This window comes from Nesoenas mayeri (assembly GCF_963082525.1).
Source record: "Nesoenas mayeri genome assembly, chromosome: 5".
Lineage (NCBI taxonomy): Eukaryota > Metazoa > Chordata > Aves > Columbiformes > Columbidae > Nesoenas > Nesoenas mayeri.
The window spans coordinates 61,322,627-61,345,662 of record NC_137548.1 but is presented as its reverse complement, the minus strand read 5'-3'; the positions used below and the strand labels follow the sequence as shown (position 1 = coordinate 61,345,662).

Genomic DNA, 23,036 nt, shown 5'->3' with positions numbered 1-23,036 from the left:
AGACTGATGAAGAGGGAGGAATCGCTAATTTGAGACTCAAGACAGCTTGTTGCAAGATCTGAGGGGTTTTTGCATGGATTTTTCTTAGCATTGTCCCAATTTCTTTCTTAAGTCAGCAAGCCAGTGTTAGTCCCTCCTCCTCCTCCCTAAAAAAGCAGAAATATGCTTTGTTATTTCATAGGAGTCTTTCCAGTGAGAAAAGGAATTGACCTGCAATATCCTCAAGAGTTTTATTGAGAGCTTACCACTTGCTGAAATATGATTTTTGATGGCAAGGTGCTCTCCAGGCCTAGCACACAGTAAAATAAAAGCCCGAGTTCCTGATTCTTCTGCTCACAGTTAAAAGGTCTTAAAATATTCTTCCATAGAAGATGATCAAGGAGACATTGCAGGACAGGGAGGGTATGACCCTGGCGTTGGAGTAAGATCCACAGAATCTTGGTTCTCCTTCCTAATGTCTGATACTGCAAGAACAGAATTATTGCCCTGCCCTCCACCAGTAATAAAGATAAGCTGGGATGGGGAGTGGAACTGATTATGGCCATATGGTTTGTTGAGGCACAATGATTTCTTGGTGGAACTAGACCAGAGAAATAGCTCAGGGTCAGGTAGGTGACCGAAGGAAGACAAAGAGGGAATTGCTCATATCTCAAAGATATTCTGGAAATGGAGTCACTAGTCAGAGTTACTCAGTGAAGCAGAAGGTGGTAACTGGGAGGTGAAAGTGTCAGAGAAACAAATAAGTTGCAGTGGCAACCTAAGGTGAGATCACGTGAAAATTATGCAAAGGGTTACCAAATGTAAATCTTCAAAACAGGATTTTTTCTCCATGATAGTCCTTTAATTTCCACCATTTCTCTACTTTAAAATAATGATTTCAAATTTATACTGTACCACTGCCTTCTCACTGTATTTTTAAGCAATATAGTATAGCTACTGGCAAAATTCTAAAAAAAAAAAAAAATGTGTAAAGGAAATAAAAATAACAATCCTAGCTTGGATTATTAATAACAAACCAACTTTCAAAATTACATTTAACCTTTTATAGGAATTTCTTTTTCATTCATTTGGCAACTATATCTGTATTAGAAGACCAAGTGGTGGCAGGGTAGTGCTTGGGAAATGCCTGAAGTGTCCCTGACACATTTTGGCTTGTGCCAAGTAGCACCAATGTGAGCAGTTCCTGGGCACAGCTCAAGCTCCCATCTGCTGGGAGCAACGTGCGTTATTCGGATGCAGATCCCCTCATCTGAAGAGCAGCAGAGTTTAATGAACCCAAACCATTTCATACCATTTGACTCCAGCTTCGCTAAATGGTCTCACAAACATTTCGTTTACCAATATAAACAGAGGCAGCAAGTGAAACTGGACTAATTACCAGAGGCACTCACCCCATCCACTTCACTCACTAACAATGATACACTGAATCATTACCTTGTAAACAGGGACATCTCCCCACTGACTGCACAGGGATCTTGTACTCCACATTTGCTCTTCTGAACTGCACACAAGATTTGATCTCTAAACTAGCTAATATTGGCCTTAATGTCATCCTTTTTTTATATTTCAGCACCATGACACATATTTAAGATTCAGGTCCTGCAAAAGACAACTCTAAATGCTGACTCTCTCAGACAGTTCCATGATCAGCTAATGCAAGTTAACAAGGGAATACATGAACAGATGAACTTTTGTTCTACACTCAGAAAGTTCCAGCATTCTACATGATATCATCTCCCACAAAACTAATGAAGGAGGAAACAAACACCTGACCAAGGCCATTTTCCTCCAGTTATTTTTTTATTTCAGCATCAAGAAAAAGAACACAATAGAGAACCTACACTCTAGCTTATTCCATCGAACAATTAGCTTTGTAGTTACCATCCTGTAGCCTCCTGCTTGCTTGAGTACTACTATCCATATACACTGAGGTGCAAAGTGCCTACACCACACACAACAATCAACACTTACTGTGGAAACAAAGGACAGATGGAAGAAATGTAAATCCTTTATTTCTTTGTCTCTGTACAGTCTGTCAATAGGGAACAAAAACTTCCAATACTTCAGAATTCCAGCAGATATCATAAGACATCAGCACCACGATTTTCACATAAACTTAACTGGATAGCGTGCTGAAATATGGTGTACATGCAATATATTGACATTGCATATGATAGACTAAAAGAAGAGGATTAAAGGAACAAAACCAGAACGAGATGCTCCAAGCTAAGGCGTGCTGGGTCCCCAGCACACACAAGGTACTGCACTGCCTGGCAGAGTTTCCAGGGTGCCAGATATGAACAGCACATCTGCTTACTTTCAAAACAGCAGCCAGGGCATGCGCTAATCTGTCTTTAACAAACTTAAAACTGAAATAGAAAAGGGTCTCAGATACATGAATAGTTTGGAATTTCATCTCTTTTACTTTTAAATATTTTGCCATTTGTGATAACTGACTAAGAGTGCCGCATGGGCCACTACTACTTTGATCCCTAGAATGTACCATTTATTTCAGTGCAACTACTCAAGGAGTAAAGCTGGGAGAATGTCACCCAGTTTAAAACTGTATTAGCCTGCTACTGTATAAGGTTGTGGGAAATAATTCATTTCTGTTTACCTTGTGGTTTTTTGTTTTAATCATTTCATATCAGAGCACCTTCTACATGCAAAAGAGGATTTCTAATACCTTGTCCTCTCACTCAATACCATTTAACCATACTCTGTCTCAGTCACCGTACCCCAGTGTTTCAGAAATACTCAAATAATCAATTATCAAAAAAGTTTATAAACATAAGAAAGGAAGATATTTGTTTAAGCAGCACAGATGTATTTCCAGCTCATAGAAAAGGTGTCATGATTTAAATATTCTCATTCGTACGGAAGACTGAACTTGCAAGTTATGAAAGGTAATATGTGAAATGACCTAAATGTAAGTTCAATAATTTTGTATATTTGAAAGACATTTTTAGATTAGATGTATTTTAAGAATAAATTCAAGTTAAAAGTGAAGTAAAACAAAACACATTTTATGTTGCCTTTGATCTTTAACTTGTAGCCTTATCTCCCAGGTCAGAGGGCACATTATTCAATTTCACCATATTTTGTGTAAAACCACTGTAGCGTTGAAGATGACTTTCAGTACAAATGTCATGGTACTTAAAGCTAAACTGGACCCTAGTTTTTTGAGCTTCTTAATTAAAATCACAGTTTGTAATGGTCTGACAATATTATCTTTATTCTTTCCAGTTGAGCAGCAGCAGAATTTTCAGAGCATTGATTCAATCACACTCAGCAATGTTTCTGCAGCTCACTCTTTCACTTCCTAAAACAGACAACAGGGTTCAGAGCGACTCTGCTGTCAGTCTACCGAAATTTATTCTCCGTGTCAAAGGGAGTAAAGCTGGACTGGATGAAATCTAAACTGTTCAGGGGAACCGATGTTAAGAAGTAATTCTGAGAAGAGTGAAAAAGAGTGAGAGGAAAAACATTACCTGTTTTTCTTAGAAACAAAACTAAGAACGGCTTGGAATTCTCTGTTGCTTCTTTGAGAGGAATATGCTAGATCCTCTAAGGTTAATATAGCTACATTATTCAAATCACATCTATAAAAAACCCACCTTCACTCTCATCTATAAAGAATATAATAATTATGCTTTAATTCAGGGGGAAAAAATCCACATGACTAACAGCAGCCATTGAACTATAACAAACTAAAAACATCATTATTTGAAAGTTTTTCAGATTCCAAGCTGATATAATCTCTTGGTTATTTGTGACAATTGTCACACAACATGTAGTATTGCATTATACTCTAAGTAACATTTTCTTTTCATAGAAGTTGTTATTATTTTCTTACCATTTCATTCAGTTTCTTTTGTAAAGTGTATTTTGAAATCTGTAAAATGAAAGATATTAATTAAATTGTAGTTACATTTTTTCCCCAATGACAACCTGCATATTTAAGTATTCTCATACCTAAGATTTAATTGCATTTATTGCCAATCCAATACAGTAATACTGGTTTTGAATTAGTGATTACACTATTTATTAGATCACATAATTCCACTTCAATATTTAAATTATGTAAAAATGCTTTATACAGGTATTTTTACTAGAGAAATTTTGAAAAATGAATAAATCCTTTTGTTTTCTGACACATATCACAAAAATAACGTTACAGTCTGTAAACCAGACCCTAAGAAATAAACAGGGCAGAAAACAGATAAAGTATTCCCTTCAGGTCCTAGAGGAATAGGGATGTTCCCCGTTGGAAAAAAATTCTAGGTAGATAACTCTGAATGGTGGCATATAAAGACATATTTCAACAATGCGGCATGCTTTAATAAGACTGGCATTTGAAGTCATTAACACTTTTTCATACACCATTGCCATCAGAGAATTTTGACTTGCATAGTACTTAAGATCGCAAAAGCTTTAGTCGCTCTAAGAACATTTAAAGAAACATTGACAATGTCTAGAAAGAAATGTCAAAGAACCCAGTGTGTGTAAATCTTCTACAGAAAACGTTATTTCTAGAAAAACTAAGCCCAGAAAACAATCATTTTAACGTAGAACTCTGACTCTCTGGGTAGAGAAGGCTACAAAACCAAGTTACAAATTCTTTACTCTTTTTCCAGGCTGATTTCCAAACTACATTTCTAGGTTCGCAGGTTCATTGTGACTCCCTGCTTTCTCAAGTCACAGTGGAACTTCCTAGACCTGAACTACACTGTTGCACAAATGTTTGATCTGTGTACATTAAACATTTAATGTTAAGCTCTTTCTTTTTTTTTTTAATTTCTGCTTTATCTTACGAAAGAAAGGCCAGTGGAATCTTCCATTACTCTTGCTGTCCACATATTATGTTCAGCAGACCATGGAGGGATATTCTACATCATCTGTGATACGCCAAGGTTTGAATAAGGCAACAAAATCCTTACAGCTATTGCACAGGCAACCAGCCATGGGAATAAATTCCGTTTGCTCCTAAAATACCTTCAGTGCTAACTGATAATGATTAAACAAACAGCCTGATACCAAGTAAATGCATCCCATAAGAGAATGTTAATAAGAACCAAACATGTCACAAAATCATGGGTTATGCAAAATCCATTAGAACCATTTTGTTTTCATTATTATTATCCCACTCAGTTTTGGGTAGAAAAATAATTAGTTCCTGGCAATATCTGAAATCTGGCGCTGCATTACAATGCTAATTCTCTTCTGTGATGAACAAAAACCTTCAGAGTTCTACTCTTTTAATCAGTTTTCTACATATCTGCCTTGGACTTTAAAAGAAACCCAAATATTCGCTATGCTCCTATGTCTTCCACTAATTCAAGTAGCCATGAATCAGAGTCACAACTGCTCCAACACCACGTAGTGATATAAAATACAACACAGAAATAACACCAAACCGCACCAGAATAAATTGTGTGTTTATCTGACAAATCTGTAGACAAACGGGCATTGAAAACCCATGGGTTAAGTGGTAAACACTGAAAACTCCTAGTGAAATAAAGGAAAATATTAAAAGGAACACATGTAGCACTGTGACTTGGAGACCCAGTGTGTATTTCTGTTTCTGTGTAGCAATCCAAAACCAGAGTTTCCAGACAGGTGAGAAGCAAGAACAGAAAGGAAAAGGAAGAATGTGGAAATCAAAAGAAAGGACACTTCACATGCTATTTGGACTTTCATTGAGTCTGCAGCTCTTCTGAGAGAGAATCACTTTAGCTGGAAGGGTTATAGTAGTCTTGCCACTGCAGATCAGACACTCTGTGTTAGAAAGTGAGGTGTACATGTACTAGAAAGATTAAATGAGAAGGCCTTAAAGACCCTCTTGCAAACAACTATTTTCTTACCAGCGAAAAAAAATGAAACCAAACCACTTGCGTACCAAGGAAAGTTATTTAACAAAAATAATAGTTTACCTGTAATGCTTTTAATGCTTCTTTCAGTCCATCGATTTCTTTTTCTTTTGTTTCTACAGCAAGTTGATATTTTCCCTTTCAACAAAAGCTGTACTTCAGGATTTGGGTAGAATAAGTGCATTTACAGCAAGAATTTATCAACAAGCATGTTACCAAAGTAAAGCACTACTCTGCTATAACGGAATGATTCATTAGTGAATCATTTTAATATGTACATATATATTGCTATAAAAAGAACAGTGAAAACACAATAGTATATTCTCACCACTTATGACTAGTCACCAAAGCTTTTGACTATTTGTCCCAAACCCTCCAAAACAGAATAAATTTTGTATAGCTTCAACATAGAACTACCACAGAACACTTACTCCCTACCAGATTTTTAGCATAACCAGACTGTAAAGCAAAGTTTCATAAGTAATCAAAGTTCTATAAACAAAAAACCCCAAAGTAAAAAAATATGATAAAGGAACTTCTTTGCAAAGACCGTAGCAGGAAAATTAATTTAATTGTAATATACTTTATACAGAGAACATGTTCAGTAAGTTGTATAGCATTATCATTTGCTTATGTGCTTCACTGAATGACAAAAACCCAAATAACTTTAACACAGAGTACCTTTTCTTCTTCCATGGCAAATACTCGTGCCTGAAACTTCATTGTCAGTGGAAAAAAAAAAAAACAGAAGAATAACTCAATAGAGCATGTGGGATTAATTTTATTCATGCAACTTGACAAGACAATCTAGTTACATCCTGCACCGCGTATTTCCTGTTGGTTGTTGGGTTTTTTTTTCCTTTAACTACTGTATCTACAGGGTCACAAGCAGCAAGCTTGTAAATCACTAAAAACCTAATAGCCTGTCAATTTCTTTTTTGCGTCACACGTTTGTGATGTAGCATTAGGGATAAATTCTTCAACACTATGTGCCACAGTTTCGGTTTCTATGACTGTTCTCTGCAAGTTCTTTCAGCACTGATATTTGTTGATCACATATTGCAGAGAAAAAAAGCCCACAATCATGACTTGAAAGACTGAAACACACTTTTAAAAGTTGAACAGAATAAGTTATGTGGCACATTTTTTACCATGGTCTATGAATCTCAACTTGCAGAAGATATGCCATCTTGGAGAGAGGGGAAAAAAATGACACAAACCCAAACCAAAACAAACAACAACAAAAACCAAACCATTAAAAAATATTAAAAGCAGCATTATCTTCTTCAGGAATTTTTGAAAAAATAAAAATGAAAAATCCCAGGACGAATGGCTTAGTGGAAAGAATGCCAAAATACAGGCACTATACTGTGTCTAGAATATAGATAGATAATTTCTTTGAGCTGTATATTCTAACATTTTATATGCAACATGAAGATATTTTAATACCATCTGATAACGTGCTATAATGCCATCGTATTTTAAAATCTTGTTGTCAAAGCTGGGTGGCCTTATTTTGCTACCTGTTTTTTAAAAGCTGCCATAGCTTCTTTGTTTTGTTGGTGCAACGTGTCCGTCTGATGCTGCAGAGTTTCCTGTTCATGCAAAACAACAATAGCGTGTTTTAGGTATTATCTTAGTGCAAACCATACATATAGTACTTCGAGAATAAAACACTGATTCCTTGTGAAATGTTTTTAGAAAGATATGATTGATTAAAAACAAAACCTGAAGACTAAAAAGATACATTTGTTAACTGGTAATTGCTCTTTTTTGTAGCAGCTTCTCTTTAATTCGTAACAGGCAACAATTCTCACCTCTGGAATTCAGATTTGTTGTTGCTAGGACTCATAAAAGCAACTCTTACCCATCCTATCAACCTGCAGAAGTAATCCAACACCCACTGCCATCTGAAAGCAGCATCTTGACACAGTTCCAGGTAGTTAAAACAGAATTTAAATTTTATCTCCATTTTTAAAATATAATCCCACTAAAACATAACAATCTATTATACTGGGTTTAGTTAAATTTTAGTCATTTAACAAACTACATGGCAGAGTCAAAGGGCAGCAGAAAAAACTAAGCATAAGATGATAGCTTAAGATTTTTACCATCCTACTGACTGGCCTTACTCTTATTAATAAAAATAAGCAAATTATTTAAAGATGTACTATTATTTTTGTTATCGTTTCATATCATAATCTCACAGACTAGTAACTACACTCTGCAAGTCAGAAATCTTTAACACCTTTAAGCACCATGTTCCTATACAAGACAGGAAAAAACAAACATAACAAAACCACAAAACTAAATACAATTGAGGTGAAGTAATATGGAAGATATGTAAAATCAGGGAGATTTTTTTACGTTCTAGACACTAAAAAGTATTAGGTAAAGGTAGTCAAGAGGCTCTGTCCTCGAGCAGTTATTTCAAAATACAGATGAGTGTTCAGCTAAGAAATCTTAGTGCGAAATAGGGAACGATTAAGTCATGACTGCGCAAAAATAACTAGAGATTGACACTACTGAAGAATGGCTGGGAAAAGATCAATTGATCATTGGTTTCACACACAAGAAGTCTAATGTCTTCTCCTGATTAAAAAGAGGTATTCAGAGCTTTTCAGACGTAAAGCCCATTTCAAAATTGGTGTTTTCTCCAGGAAACTGGTGTAGCTTTCAGCAAGCGAGAGCTGTTGCCTTTTGATACAAGAAAAACAAGAATCCACGGAGGTGAGGTGCCTTATATTCAAGTACATATTCATTCATTGTAAGATGGGTAAAGTTTTGATGCCTCTAGCACACAGATACAAATATTCGAAAATGCGAAGATCAAAATCTGAGGAATGTTTTCAAGGTGTCACCTACAGCTGAGTTCAAAGACCCAGGTTGTCTGGTGGGTAAAGGGCTCACCCGGTGCTCCGGGGAACCAGCAACAGTGAGGGCAGCTCAGCTCTTGTCAGCGGAGTGTCCCTACCCACCACAGGATTACAACTCTGCATCCACAGGGCTGCCATATTAAGATGACACTTCTTTAGATTCTAGGAATTCAAGCCAGTTTTGTCACTGATGTAATTTGTAAGTGGAAAAAAGCATTACTGACTTCTTCATAACACATCAGTTTTCCTTGTACTGTATATTCAAGGCATGTGTTTTACTCTAAAAAAAAGAGACTAGGAAGTTTCTACAAATATTGATTTCCTAACAGCCCTCATGGCTGAGACTATTAAATAAAACAATTATATATAACTTTCTCAGAACTTCAGTTTTGGAACAAGTTTTCCATATGGATGTGTGGTGCAGGGAGAGTGAAGAACAAAGTTACTTTTTAAAAATATACACAAAATCACCTTTCCTATAAGTATAATGATTCTGTTTATTAGATTTTCAAGAATATTATCTCCAGTAATTCTGTTTTACCTACTCTCTCTTTTAGAAAGACATGATTGATTAAAAACAAAACCTGAAGACTAAAAAGATACATTTGTTAAGTGGTAATGGCTCTTTTTTGTAGCAGGTTCTCTTTAATTCCTAACAGGCAACAATTCTCACCTCTGGAATTCAGATGTGTTGTTGCTAGGACTCATAAAAGCATATGTTGTTTCAAGAGCAGCAACAGTGTTCATAAAATGTAGACAAAGATTTGCTTTAAAATTGTAATCTTAAACCAGAAGCTCAGCTTAAGTCATGTCTTTATTTTAAAGTAGTTTGCTACATTTAAGGAAAAATAAAATATATACTGAGTCACAGAAATATTGACCGAAATGGATATCTCTGAAGGAAAATATATAAGAGAACCTTTGATAAGCCAGGGGAAGCTGTTTACTTAGTGAACTACTACTGAGGTCAATGTGATTCTGCATTCAGAAACCATCAGGTCACAAATTCAATTTAAATGCCATACTCAGTATTTTCATCTTACTGGAATCTCCAGAACCAGAAAACTCTCATTCACTTGTTCCTTTGAAGTTGCAGAGCTCTACACATGTGTTCACATGAAGCTCCTAAAATCTACAGCTCATTGTTGACATTAGGTTTGGCATATGCCTACATTAAATGTAAAGTGCAGGAAAAAAATAGAGTTCACCTAATTGCCTTTAGGCCACATCTTTATTAATGGTAAATTAAATTGCTGTTAAGGTCTCAGAATGAACAGAAATCATGCCTTTTGAACCCAGATTATTAGGAACTGCAGTGCCAGGTTAAGAAAAACTAAGAAGGGTTACAAATTGAAAGCACTGTTGCTTTTACAAATAGAAAATGTTTCCTGTTTCTGTGTGCACATATATATCTTTCAGAAAAAACCACATAGTTAGGATTATTAATTTAAGACGGTTAGGATGAACTCCAAGATGAAACAGTCTTCCGTTACTACTAAGATGTTAAATATTCCAAGATCAAGGATAGAGCTGAAATTATTGTTTTTTCTGTGATCGTAAAATATACAAGGTGAAGCCTTTTATCTCGTGACCTAGTGACAGGGGTCATAGGTTTGATTGTATTACAAAAGCATAACCTCAGGAGCCCTAACCCTAAGAAGAATGTTAGACTTATTTTACTGAAAACCTCATTCAGAGCATTTAAAAGCTGGTAAACCACTTTTTCAGTATGTCCAACATAAGTTTCTTTTAAAATAATTTTTTCTGAAAAACTATCACCTCCAAAAGATGCAAGTGAAGTGGTTTGTACCATTGCACCAGCACTTGCACTTGTCAAAGACAAGTGTAATACAGAGAAGAAACTGCGCAGCTTCCCCCACACTAATGTGTCAACATGCTTCATATTAAGCTAAACGTCTTATTACTTCAATATTTACATCCCTTTTGACTGAAGATTTCCAGTCATGCCAAATATTATGATGGTTAACCAGATTTCAAGGTTGGGCACACTCCAAATCAATATAAAAGCTACAGAAGTTCATGGCTAGACAATAAACTATTGGGTACCACATGCTACTACTGGAAACCAAAATAGCCTGAAAAAGAGGGAACCATACAAAATCACAATCCATATTAATATTATATTAAAATTAAATCCCAGCAGTTAAAATACTAAAATCACGTAGGAAAGTTACCTTTTGCCATTCAAGTTCCTGTTTCTCTACAACAATTTTACTTATTTGATCTTCATAACTGATCTCTGTTTCCTAGTTAAAAAACAAAAACAAATTTACGTAAGACAGCACCTGCAAATCAAACACCAGCAGAACTTGTGTATTCATACTCTTCTTTTATAGTCCAGTACACAGAACAGTATGTGCCTACACATTGCATAGCAAAAAAACCAAAAGCTGTCTGAGTGTGGTAAAAGAGCAGATTGAGTTCAGCTGGTTTGGTCAGAAAATCTGTAGAATAAATAACTTGAAGTCCATAGCAGAAGATCAGGGAGTAGGATTATAGCCGCCTTAATTAGCAGGAACAGTTCCCTCTTCATACATATTCTCTTCTGCATCTTACAACAAAACAAGACCTAAAGGGAAGAAACCAGACTTGACTTGAACATTCTGATGAACCCACTCAAAATGCTGAAATTAGGAGAAAGCAAACCGCAATAAGTGCTTCAAGAAACAATTGTTAGTCAATTATACAGACAATCATATTTAATGAGTCAGAAGCTTTGGGACACTTTAATTATTCAACTCAGTGCATTTGAATCTTTATTCTTTTTGACAACTCCCAGGAAAACTGAAAAGTTTGTGTCAGTAATTACTTTTGTTATTACAGAAAAAGTGAAATATTTATCATAACCTTCTGTGCTAAGAAGGGTCCTGACCTACCAGATGAAAGTAAAAAGTTGAACAGAGGTCATGGATAATCAACATATATTTTTTATAAGATAAGCTACCTGAAAATCTGAGAACATTATTGAAGTCTGATGTTTCTTTCACAATTCAGAAGGTGGACTAGTAACAGGAAAGTGCATTATTTCTCCTGTTCCTGCAGAAGCACTTTGTCAAGAGTCAAACTATTACTTACTATTACTTACCTGCTGATAATCACAGTGGGTGACAATTTATAGGATTTTTCCTGAAACATTCTGGTATTCAAATCAAATTTTCCTAACTGGAGTCAGCTTCCCTTTTGAGCCAAATTTTTATGAGCACTGTCCTCCCTTTACAAATACAATACTCAAATGAAGAACAACAGATTCCCCTATCAAACAGTCACACTTCTTGCAGGAACAGCATTTAGGCTTTTGACGTCCATCACAAGCAACTCACCACTGTCCTATTACTGCATACAGTCAAAATAATTAATATCCTTTAAAGATCTAGAGAGCTAGGCTAATGTGTTGTTCTGAGCTTCAACAAGCTAATTCCCTGCCTTTTCTCTGCACACTGATGATCAGCTTGAAAATGTGACCATGTTAAGGTAAGATTTACTTCTCTTTGATAAATCGGTGTAGTAGCAACATTTATTGAGCTTGTGTGTTGGACACACTCCACCAAGGGTCAAATTGACCACGTGAAGGTAAAAGAGAACTCGCAATACTTGAGCCATGTTCTGAGTTACTGTGTGTTGATATATTAAGTGCACCTTCATGCTTTTTTTTGAGTTCAAATTCCCCACCAGAGTTTAAAACCTGTACTTTAAACTAATGGAGAAATCAGTTCTCTTCAAAAGACTCATACCTCAATGGCCCAGACTACTGCAAAAGAAGCAGCTAGAACCCTCAGGGAAACAGTGACAGCTCAAGGAAAAGGCCATTTATGGATTTCTCTAGTAAAAAATTAAAAGCAGGCCTCAAAAATTATTCTATTGATATGAGGTTTTAAGTAAAATTGTACTGAATTGCAATACCATGAACAACTGTTACCATAAGGAAAAAAATATCACCTCTGGATGAAATAATAAATTTTCTGAAACAGGGAAATAACAGACAGAGGTTCTTCCTCCTTCCACAGTGAAACAGATAACACAAATGTTTGGCTACAAAAAATAAAATACACTGCATCTTTAAGAAAGATAATTCTTTCCTAAACCCAGTACAAATGAGGGTTTCAAGTTTTTAACACAAGGCTATTTACACTTCAATGATCTATGCAAGACTGTTCTAAAGAAGATTTTGCAACCCTTTCTCACTTACTTTGATGTTTGATCCATAGTCCCACTGTACTATCAATAGAAAAAAAAAATGGTAAAATATGTCCCAAGGTGATTTAAAATAGGTTTTTGACATTGACATCTTTTATAGGTTTTAGGGTCAAAACTGACTTCCGTGATTAACAGGCAGTTTACAGGCACATGTGTGGACAGAAGTAACATACACTCCTATCCACAGGAGGTTACTCTGAAGGATTTCAAGAGCTGAGGTATATTTTTAGATCCCACAAGTAAACATTCACATGAATTTTACATATAAAATGTTGAACATACATTTAGCATTAAGATTTGGCTCACAGAGAACTAGAGAAGAGTTCTTCCACTTTTGTGGAAGTAGAATATAGATAGAGGAGACCTAAAGATTTCATACACCTTATGCTAAAATTAATAATAATAAAATATATATATATGTATGTATATGTATACATATATGTATATATGTGTGTGTATATATACATATACATACATATACATATATACACATATACATACACACATACATATATATATAAAAAATATATCAATGCTTCCCTATTCTGCCCTAACAAATAGTACTTCAGAGTTGCAATTAATTTGTTTTCTGATCCTAATCTATAAGTACTGAAAGAAAATACATTCCCCTTAGTTCCCTGGAGTGATAAAAACAAATGAGGTTGACTTACAGCTTTTTCTAGAAGTGTAATCGTAATAAATTTATGCCATTAAGCAATAAAAGCTATTAAAGTGATATATTATTAGCAAAAGCCTTGTTCAAAATTGTAAGAAGTAAGGATTACAGAATCTGACCCTTAGGCACACCATGTAAACTATTCCTAAACTAACTGAGATGTACTATTCTTCCCTAACTCCAGACTACGTATTCCTACCACTCCCCTGTGCAGACATGAGCACATGTACAAGTATTTCAGAGACAAAACCAGAACTTTGGTCCAATGAACAACTAAAGAGGGAGGAGGTGGTGAGCAGATACCCCATTGATCAGATCCAGCTTCAAAGAACCCAAAAATCTGTACCAGTGCAGAGCATTTACACAACAAACTTCAAACTGCAACTGGCATCAGAAAAGAAATACAGCTACGAAGATAAAGTGGTAACAGATTAAAATGTTTAATACACGCACTGTGATTCTGACCTCGCTAAAATTTACGGCAAATTTATCACTAATTTCAAGGGTTGTTGGAGATCAACAAGTATCTATCCATATTAAACTCCCTATGAAATAAAGGGAAAATAATGTCATATTTTAAAGGAGAGCAACACAACAGATACTAGCGTCACAAATTCTTGACAAAGAAAACTTCAAATAAATGGCTTTACCAAAAAAATGTTACCTAAATGAAACCAAACCTTTGGTGGATGTAAAAAGGTCTTTTTAGTGCAAAATAACAAAAAGATTTTATAAACAATGGACCTGGCAGACTTTATAATCCAGCATATACATCACTTGAATTTTAAAATGTGTAAGTATTTTAAATCCTAATGAGGACACTGAAAATACAGAAACACACTTTGGTGCAGATAATTGGTTTAAAAAAAAATGTACAATTGTTCTAAGAAACTGTATTAAAATTGAAGACATTAGTAATTTTTATCTCCCATATCCATACCGAGCACTTTACTTTTAACTAAATAAATACATTAAGTTTGAAAACTGCATTAATTTCCATTTCCATTTTAAGTGAGCTGTTTGGTTTGAATACTAAAGAGGGTAAGAACTGAAATTCTAAGTGAACAACCTCCCTCCAATTTACCCCCAAATTATAAAGGAAAATCTGGAAGGTATCAAAAATGTGTATATGTGTAACTACCGTTGAAAAAAATAAACATCATAAATACTTAAACTGAGAATGACAATGACATGACAAAAATGTTCTCATGTGAAATCGCTAACAATTATAAGCCTTATCCATCATTTTTACCTCTTTCAAATGACATTTATAATTTACCCATTTTGAATTGAAAGCTTTTAAAAGTTGTGTGAAGCACTTAAAAAAAAGTTCCACCAGCTGTTTAATAAAACAAAAACGTTTTTGTTATACCTAGAAGAATAATATTGTATATAACTTTGATGAGGTATCAAAAAAAACCACCAAACCTTAAAAGTGTTCATTTTTTATTAGGTGCCTTAGGACTACACGGATTTAAGTGTTTTTCTAAAAAAGACTACCATAACAATAAAAGAGGAGTAATTTGATGGTTTATTTACTCGTTATAACCTTTCGAAAGTGTCAAGCCTTCTCTAAAGTGTTTGCTTCAGGCTGTAGTTTTACAAGATGGGCTGTGGATTGGTCAAGCCCCCTCGATTCTTGACCCTGAACAGATTTAGGAACAGAGTACAGCTGCCTCATGTCCAAGCAGCCAAAACTGCTGCTAGGTACTTTTATTATCCTTTTCGAACTCATAATCTACCTCCTACAAAATTGCATATCCAATTTCTCATGCAGGTCAATCAAACAGTGGTCAGAGAAACTACAGTTTCTGATGGTTTTGTGCTATAGTCAGATTACCCTTCACCAACTAAACAGTCCAGTGCAACTTTTAGAAGATCACATGAATATCCTTTTTCAGTTTTGTCCCCAGGACAAACGATAAAGAAAGAGAAAATATTTATAAACCAGCTTTAATCTAACTTTAGCTCCTGATGCAACATTTTTCAATCTTAATAGTTACAACAGTCAACCAAAACCCTTAGCAAACATATATTTGGAATTTATTCTTAAAAAAATTCCTTTTTCAGAAGCAGAGAGAAAGAAATGTGCACCAACCACCTCTTTTCCTTTGGAAACCTTTCATTGCTCTGTCCTTGATTTTACCACATAGGCTGAAATTGCTCTGTATTTAAATTAATCTCACCTATCTAAATACACCCCTTTAAATGCTTGCATTGATACTTATAATTCTCTTCTCTCCAACTTCAAGTAATCAGTTCCTCATCAAAAGCCACATTATTTGCTAACACAGAAGTTAAAAGCTCACACACTGCTTACTGACTTGAATGACTATGTTGTGTATGTCAGTCATGAGATCCATAAACTCCTGTAGTGCTTATTCTTTTATATCCACATACTTTTTTTAAAAAAATATCCAGCTCTCCTTGTTTCCATCAGGCAAAAAAATCCAGTTTGAAGACTGTTGGGATTACTTGTTCTGTGTCCCTCCAGCCTGTGTTAGTAGTGTCCTGTTCACCAACTTCTAGGTAACAAAGAAAAGCCACACGCATTTCTGTTCTGTCTTATTTTAGCATTGTTTCTTCTCCCACCCTTAATTTCCTCTTTTTACTGTAGCCTTTAAGGAAATCGAATCAAGCTCTTTGCCATTCTTATTGTTTGTTAGCATCTAGAATTGTTCCTTCTGATAAACCTCACCAAAATCTTTCATTTCCCTAGTATCTGCTTCATTTCTGGAAGATGTTTCTGCCTCATGTTCTAAAGTAGTAATCGTCCTTCTCATGAATGGAAACTCCAAAATATAGTATTAAAAAATTTCTTTCATGATTCTATACTTATCCTATGCAATAGCCTGGAAGGTAACTTAAAACCAAACTCTTTTTCATTGGGAGGAAAATAAAGAAATAAATACATAATCTTTATTTCTGCAACAGCTCCATTCAATCTCATGTTTTTGATCACTGTAGATTTTTTCCATATAACCACATATAACCACAGCAGGTGCCTCTGGTGCCCTTTTGATCTTTTCTGCTATTCTGCACATCTGAAAGTGGTGGTTCTCCTGCAGAACACACCACCACCAAGGCTGAGCTTTGGATGTATCGCATTTTTTCTAGGGTTGTTTTTGTTAGTTATTGGTTTGGTTGGGTTTTTTTTTAGGTCTAGATATAGCACAACCAATATGAGTGTTATGCTCATAACTGGTATGTTCACCAATATTGTAATACCACTAATAACTCCAGTTTAGTCCTTCTGCTTCACCTCTTCTGGTGAATAAGTTTATGGCTTCATCAACTTTCTTCACTTAATATCTTAAAACCCAGTTTGCCTTTTGGGCCCAAGTGACATTTGCAAATACTAACCTTACACTTCCACCTTTCATCTCAATACTGAACTCCACTTGCCCATCTTCTCTGTGAAATGCTGCTCAATAATTGTGTTAGCTCTGCACATTTACATACATCTCTTCCATTCTGGACAAGAGTAGCTCAGGTATCCTGAGCTGCAACATTCTACACGGTGCTACACTGTGCAGTGCAAAGCCCTTCAGAGCTGCCAGAAGGCAGAGATGCATTTTAGGAATGGGAGAGAGTAGTTAAGGGTGAGCAAAGTCCTCCCTCTAACAAAACCTAGAAACAGGCCACTGTGCTGCTCAACTCAGATAAGAATAGCCAAACCATGGCACAGGTAGAGCATGAGGAATTGAGATAAACTCACTCAAATCTATCCAAAGGGAAGAGCACATCCAGCTCTGCAGAATTAGTGTGAGCTACAGCTTTGGAGAACAGCAGCCAGAGAAAACTCGAGATGAGGTGTTGTGAGAGCCATAATGTCTGTGTCACGACAGACATCATTCAGGATTTCTCTCTTTTAGCAAATGAGTAAATATCCCTGTATTTTCTTTTTCAGAGGCTGCTCACTGGCCATCAACATGAAAGTGGGTAAGCACAAAAGGAAGATCTAATTTATATCAAAATGGAAGAAGGCAGAAAAAGAAGGCAGAAAGGGAAAGAAACCAGGAAAAAAAAGGAAAAGTAAGAAGGAAGGAGAGTATTAGAGGCAGGGAAGGAGACTTGAGTCAATAGGAGCAAAATGATAGTACCAACCAGCCTGTCCACAACACAGAACTGATCTGAGAAGTCCTGAGACCCCGCAAACCTGTGCATGAGCACAGATACGAAATCCCCTGGCAAATCAGGCACCACAACCTCACCTCCAGTGGCTGATTCCAATAGTGCTTTCCATGTCCTTCAGCTCAGGCAAGGAGGATGTTCTATATAGTGCTCAACAGTAAATAGTAGGATGATACCTACCAATAACAAGTCTATATGGCTTCAATTTACAAAATTCAGGGGTGGATTTCAGGATTTTAAAAGGAAATACTTAAAGACCCTTATATTAAAATATTTATTTAAACAAAGAAAATGTTTTCACAGGTAAACTCAATGCTCTTTGCAACTCTAATGTTCTTTAATACAACATAGTTCTCTTTTATGGTAAAGAAAAATTTCCTTGTGAGAAACATGAGAAAATTTAGGACCTGAAAAAAATTCTTAAAAAATATTTTAGTTAAAAGATAAGCACTTAAGTTATCTTAAGTTATATCTAGATCATAACTGCTCAACAGAAAAGAACAAAATTTATTCTTTGTAATTTTTACTAAGCAGAAAAGTATCAAATCAAATAAACTCAAGTCTCAAATGACAGAATCTATAGTATCAGCAAGACTTTGTGGTGTTGTAGGTGACACCAGAAGGGCCTCAACAGGTGCTTGTTTTTAGGTATAGAGTTAGGTCCCTGAAAATTGTCCTTTGCATCAACACAAAATGTCAGTAACATTTTAAAAGCAGTCACTAAAATATAGCTTTCTCCTGTTCAGCTAATCAACACCTCCCCTGCTTCACCTGCTACCAGTGATACCCATATCCCCAGGGTATTAGAATACGTTTATGTGGAAGGATTTCCTTGATTTCTTACATTTACAAGCTTTACTGGCTAAGGATGTTTTTCTGTATCTAGTAGAAGAAAGAAAATAATCCAATAAACAAAATAGGTGCTTTCTTGTCCTTGCAAACATTATCTTTAAACTTAATGCCACTGCATTGTACTTCAGAAAGCATGAAAGACTCCAAATTTGACCTGCTATGCGACAACTTGATACTGTTAAAATCCATTACATTTATCCCTTATGATAAGGATTGACTCGTACTACTCAATAACTCAGCTGATCACAGAACTAGGCTGAAAGACTTTAGAATAAAGTGAATGGGATATTCCTCACTAAAAATATCGGGGCTTGACAAGTGGGAAAGCTAAACCGGCAAAACCACAGAAGGATATTCAAACATTGGAGTGTGAAGTGATCCTTGAGGAATGGGGGGAAAGAGTAAAATCATTTTTTGTAGCTTCTCATTACATACATGCTGAGTCAGTTCATATTAAGAACAAAGACTGTCAACAGGTAAAGGAATAAAGTGAAGCTGTATCAAGTATAGTAATTTAAGCAATGTATTCTCCAGAATCAACACTCACAGTTAGCATTAACTGGGATTTTATCTGTAAAATAGCAGAAGAGTCAAAGAAAAAAAAAAAATAGAATTATGAGCAACTCCCCTAAATTATTGTTCTTTCGAGAGTTTAACTACAGCTACATGTTTAGACAACAAAAGAAAAACACAGATAGATACTCTGAAGTAACAGAATGCATTTAATTAAATAATCACATTCAGAAAAATGAAAATTCTGATTTAAAATAGTACGGGTTGTATCAAGTGTCTCAGAATATTTTAATACTTAATTGTTTTGTGTTTAATTTTTATCTAACTTCATACAGATAATTCCATCTGCAAATTTATTTTTATTAATTTGAATTTATACTGCAGTTCAACCAACCATTCAGGACAGTTTATTAAACTCAAAATACTTGATAGTTCCTGTCCTGAAGAGACTCCTGTCTAAGTGACAAGCAAGACCAACAAAGGGAAGAGAAACAGAAGCAAACAGAGGTAAAATATCTTGTCTAAGGTCAAGCCACAGGTCAAAGACAAAACTGAGAGTAAAGTCCACTAGACTGGGCTACACCAGCTCCATCAGGCTATCAATCTACTATGAGCCCCAGAGAAACCAGCAGAGCTTTAACTCCAGCTTGCCTTTTTTTTAGCGGATGATATAGTTTAAATTAGCGTGGTTTATTCTTGTCCATGGAGAAACTACCATGGTGCAAGACAAGCGCTATAATTCTCTGAGTTAGTGGTGTATTTTGGTATTATGCACTACCTTTTTCTCAGGGCTGATGATAAATGTATAGAATAACCCCATGATGTTGGGATTTGTGAGATATTCATAGCTAAAATCAGAAGAGGATTTGGTAGCATCATTTTTTAAGCAAAAAACATCCATACAGAGTTCTACTTAAAAAACTAAAAATAGGCTATGCATGGCTGTATTTTATAACACTTCCTTCTTCAAAATATTAATGTTTTATATTTCAGTTTTCAAACACACTAAGCAAGCAGCCCTGATTTGATTGTTAAAGCAAAGCAAATAACAAAAAGGCATGCAGGATACTTTTAGGATTTCAAATTGATGATCTAGTAAAATGTTTAACTTTTTTTTTTAAAACTTAAAATACTTAAATTTTTAACTACAAGCAGGTACTTTTTCCTCCTTTTTTCAGGATTAAGGAAGACACAGATGTTTTCGAAATTGAGGGACATGTCAACTATGGAATCAGCTCTTGGCATTAGCATTGTTTTTGAAACTAAAACCACTGTTAAGCCAAAAAATTCTCCCACTCCTGAGGTGACCTTGTATACAAATCAGTCACTCCTGTAGTATCACAGACACAAGAGAGACAAAACCAAGAAATCTCAAAAGCTGAAACTCCATAGCATAAACATTTAAGCTCTGACCAAGTGCATTAAAATGCAAAGTTGAGTTACCAGTGTAAATTAGATTTAGCTAACAGATCTTATAAGGAAAAGTAGACTCCGATATTTATTATAACAGTTAAATTTTTCAGATTTTTAAATACAAAAATAGAATTGTCTAAATGCTACCATTGTAACAAAAGTCTAGGGATCAGACCATGGTGAATTTCAACAATACTACACCAAGAAAGTAGGATTGTGCAGCTCTTTTCTTTTTATATATATATATATATATATATATGTATTTTTTTTTTTATGTCAGTCATTCTTTTGCTTATGGTTTTTAAAGGGAGGATTAGAGCATTTAACTTAGATCACATAAACCAAGCATGTCATCAACACTAATATTTTTAAAGTAATAATACGCATCTTTTGAATAGGTCAAATTCATCAAATGCAGAAAGATATACTTCAGGTCTTTAAAAAAATACAATAGTTAAGAAACGCTAAGGGGAGAAATAGAAACAAATGTTTACAAACTGAAAAAGTAACTACAGAAAAATATAACTGAAAAATTAACCACAATAAAAGGTGGCCGCCTTTGACAGTGCAGAAACATTTTTGCTTTAGTACTACAAGATTATTCAACACATATTTCAGAAACAAAACACACCACGCCCTCCTCGTACTAAATATACTGTTATTGTAGGGCTCCAGCTTAATAGTTTAGCAATTTTAAAATAGTGAAATAAAGTGAATTTGGTTATTGCAGTAGCTATTTGCCCTTTCAGGGGCTGAAAAGCACAAGTAAACAGACAGAAATAAGTCAAACCCGTTGCTTTTCCGGCAACTGGTAAATCAGTCTATTAAATGAGAAAGACTTATGGACATGGATATGACTTGGATTCTTTCTTCCCTTTTCTTAGCAAAGGCTGCCCCTTCAAAAAAAGAACTACAATGAAATACAGAAAGCTAAGGTAGATGACTTTTGTCAACAGCTTGGTGATCAACTGTAGCAACTTTGTACATTATTATTAGAAAGTCAGATTGATTCCCATGCAACCCTGTTGTCCTTGTGCTGTCCACAGAGACATTTCTAAACCAGACATTGCCTAAACCTATGATATTAAAAAACAGCAAAAAAAAATCCCAGTTCATGAATTACTTAAAATACGGCATGAAGTTTACCCACATTTATGCAGCATTTTCTGCGATTATATACAAGGAGACAGAAATAAGACAAAGAAACACTATAAAACAATATAAACACATTTACCCTTCTTATACGTAGTTCTTCTATCGCCTCCAGTAAACTTGTTTTAAAGTCTAACAGTCGAATGGAAAGTAATGTCTCTGATGGACTTTGAAGAGTAGAATCAAGAGCCTGGGTTTTAAAGTCTTCATCCATTCTTAGAACTTGTTTCTGAAAAATAAAAACTCATATTTTTCTCTCCAGTTTATCTATGAGAGAATATTCAAACTGCAAAACTTGCAAATGTGGAAGCAAATTATTTTCATAAAGAGTAAAACTAATTGTCACAGCCATTATGCAACTAACAATATTTTCATCTTAAATTAGTAAAATATTGTGAAAGGAAGCAAACAGCTTCATCGCTAATTCACCACATCCATTTGGTTTCACTCTATTTTTGGCTTGGTTTTCATTTTAAACACAAATAAGCATGGAAAAGGAAGTAGTATAGTTGTTTTGGGGTTTTGTTTGATTGTTTTTCCCAGAGCTACTGCCCTGCACTGGCATGAATATACTACAACTACCCCATCAGACCATGAAAGAGTATAACCCTACCTACCTCAGGATTTCAAACACCACAAGACAGACTCAACTTTAAAGACATTCAGATTGTCTTGAAATGATGAACTGAAAGTAGTATCCATGGTTTCTGCTTCTGAATTTTAACAAGCAAACATCTTGGTTCTGCTCCCACAAGAACAAGTATCAAAGCATTTTTCTCTAAGTACCTACATTGTCTGGTGTCAAGCAAGGACTTACCCTAACATAGGGCTCATGTGTCTCTGTAAGGCCAAAGCTTGTTAGGAACAGAGATGACCGCAATATTTAGCCAGCATTTAATTCACAAAAAAGATAACAGCTGTACATATTACAGCTATACTTTTCCAGATTTTTTTTTTAATATACTTGAGACTGAATTTCTACCAATCCACTAGAATACATAACATTATCCCTTCCCAGAGACACCCCGTGTGTGTTGCCGTACTAAGAACTGAAGAGGTAGAGGCAGTGCACAGGAGTTACGACTGACCTGGCCGCTGCCACAGGACCCTGAGGAAGGAATTCCTGTCCTGCAGGAAGAACAGAGACCTGGTCTGTATCATGGGGCCATAACAACCACAAATCAGGGCTCACCACTTTTTCTGCTGTTGTCTAAATAAAACCCTCACATAGATCAAATTTAAGCTGCTTGGTCACAGATAACAGACTGTTTCCCTGCTTAGTTGCCCCACCACAGAAGTCATTCAAAGTTACTGAAATAACAGTTTTGCTACAAG

The 23,036-nt window shown here is 35.4% G+C and overlaps 1 protein-coding gene across 1 annotated transcript in view; it reads right to left on the bottom strand.

Moving 5' to 3' along the window:
• Positions 1–23,036, bottom strand: part of CCDC73 (coiled-coil domain containing 73) — a gene marked incomplete at both ends in the record, with an annotated part of 79,553 nt that overhangs the window by 34,332 nt on the left and 22,185 nt on the right. Inside the window, 6 exons of the mRNA XM_080345291.1 lie at positions 3,857–3,895; positions 5,934–6,008; positions 6,552–6,587; positions 7,394–7,465; positions 10,942–11,013; positions 21,784–21,930. Coding sequence (XP_080201417.1) covers positions 3,857–3,895; positions 5,934–6,008; positions 6,552–6,587; positions 7,394–7,465; positions 10,942–11,013; positions 21,784–21,930 — 441 coding nt within the window. The remainder of the gene's footprint in view (positions 1–3,856; positions 3,896–5,933; positions 6,009–6,551; positions 6,588–7,393; positions 7,466–10,941; positions 11,014–21,783; positions 21,931–23,036) is intronic.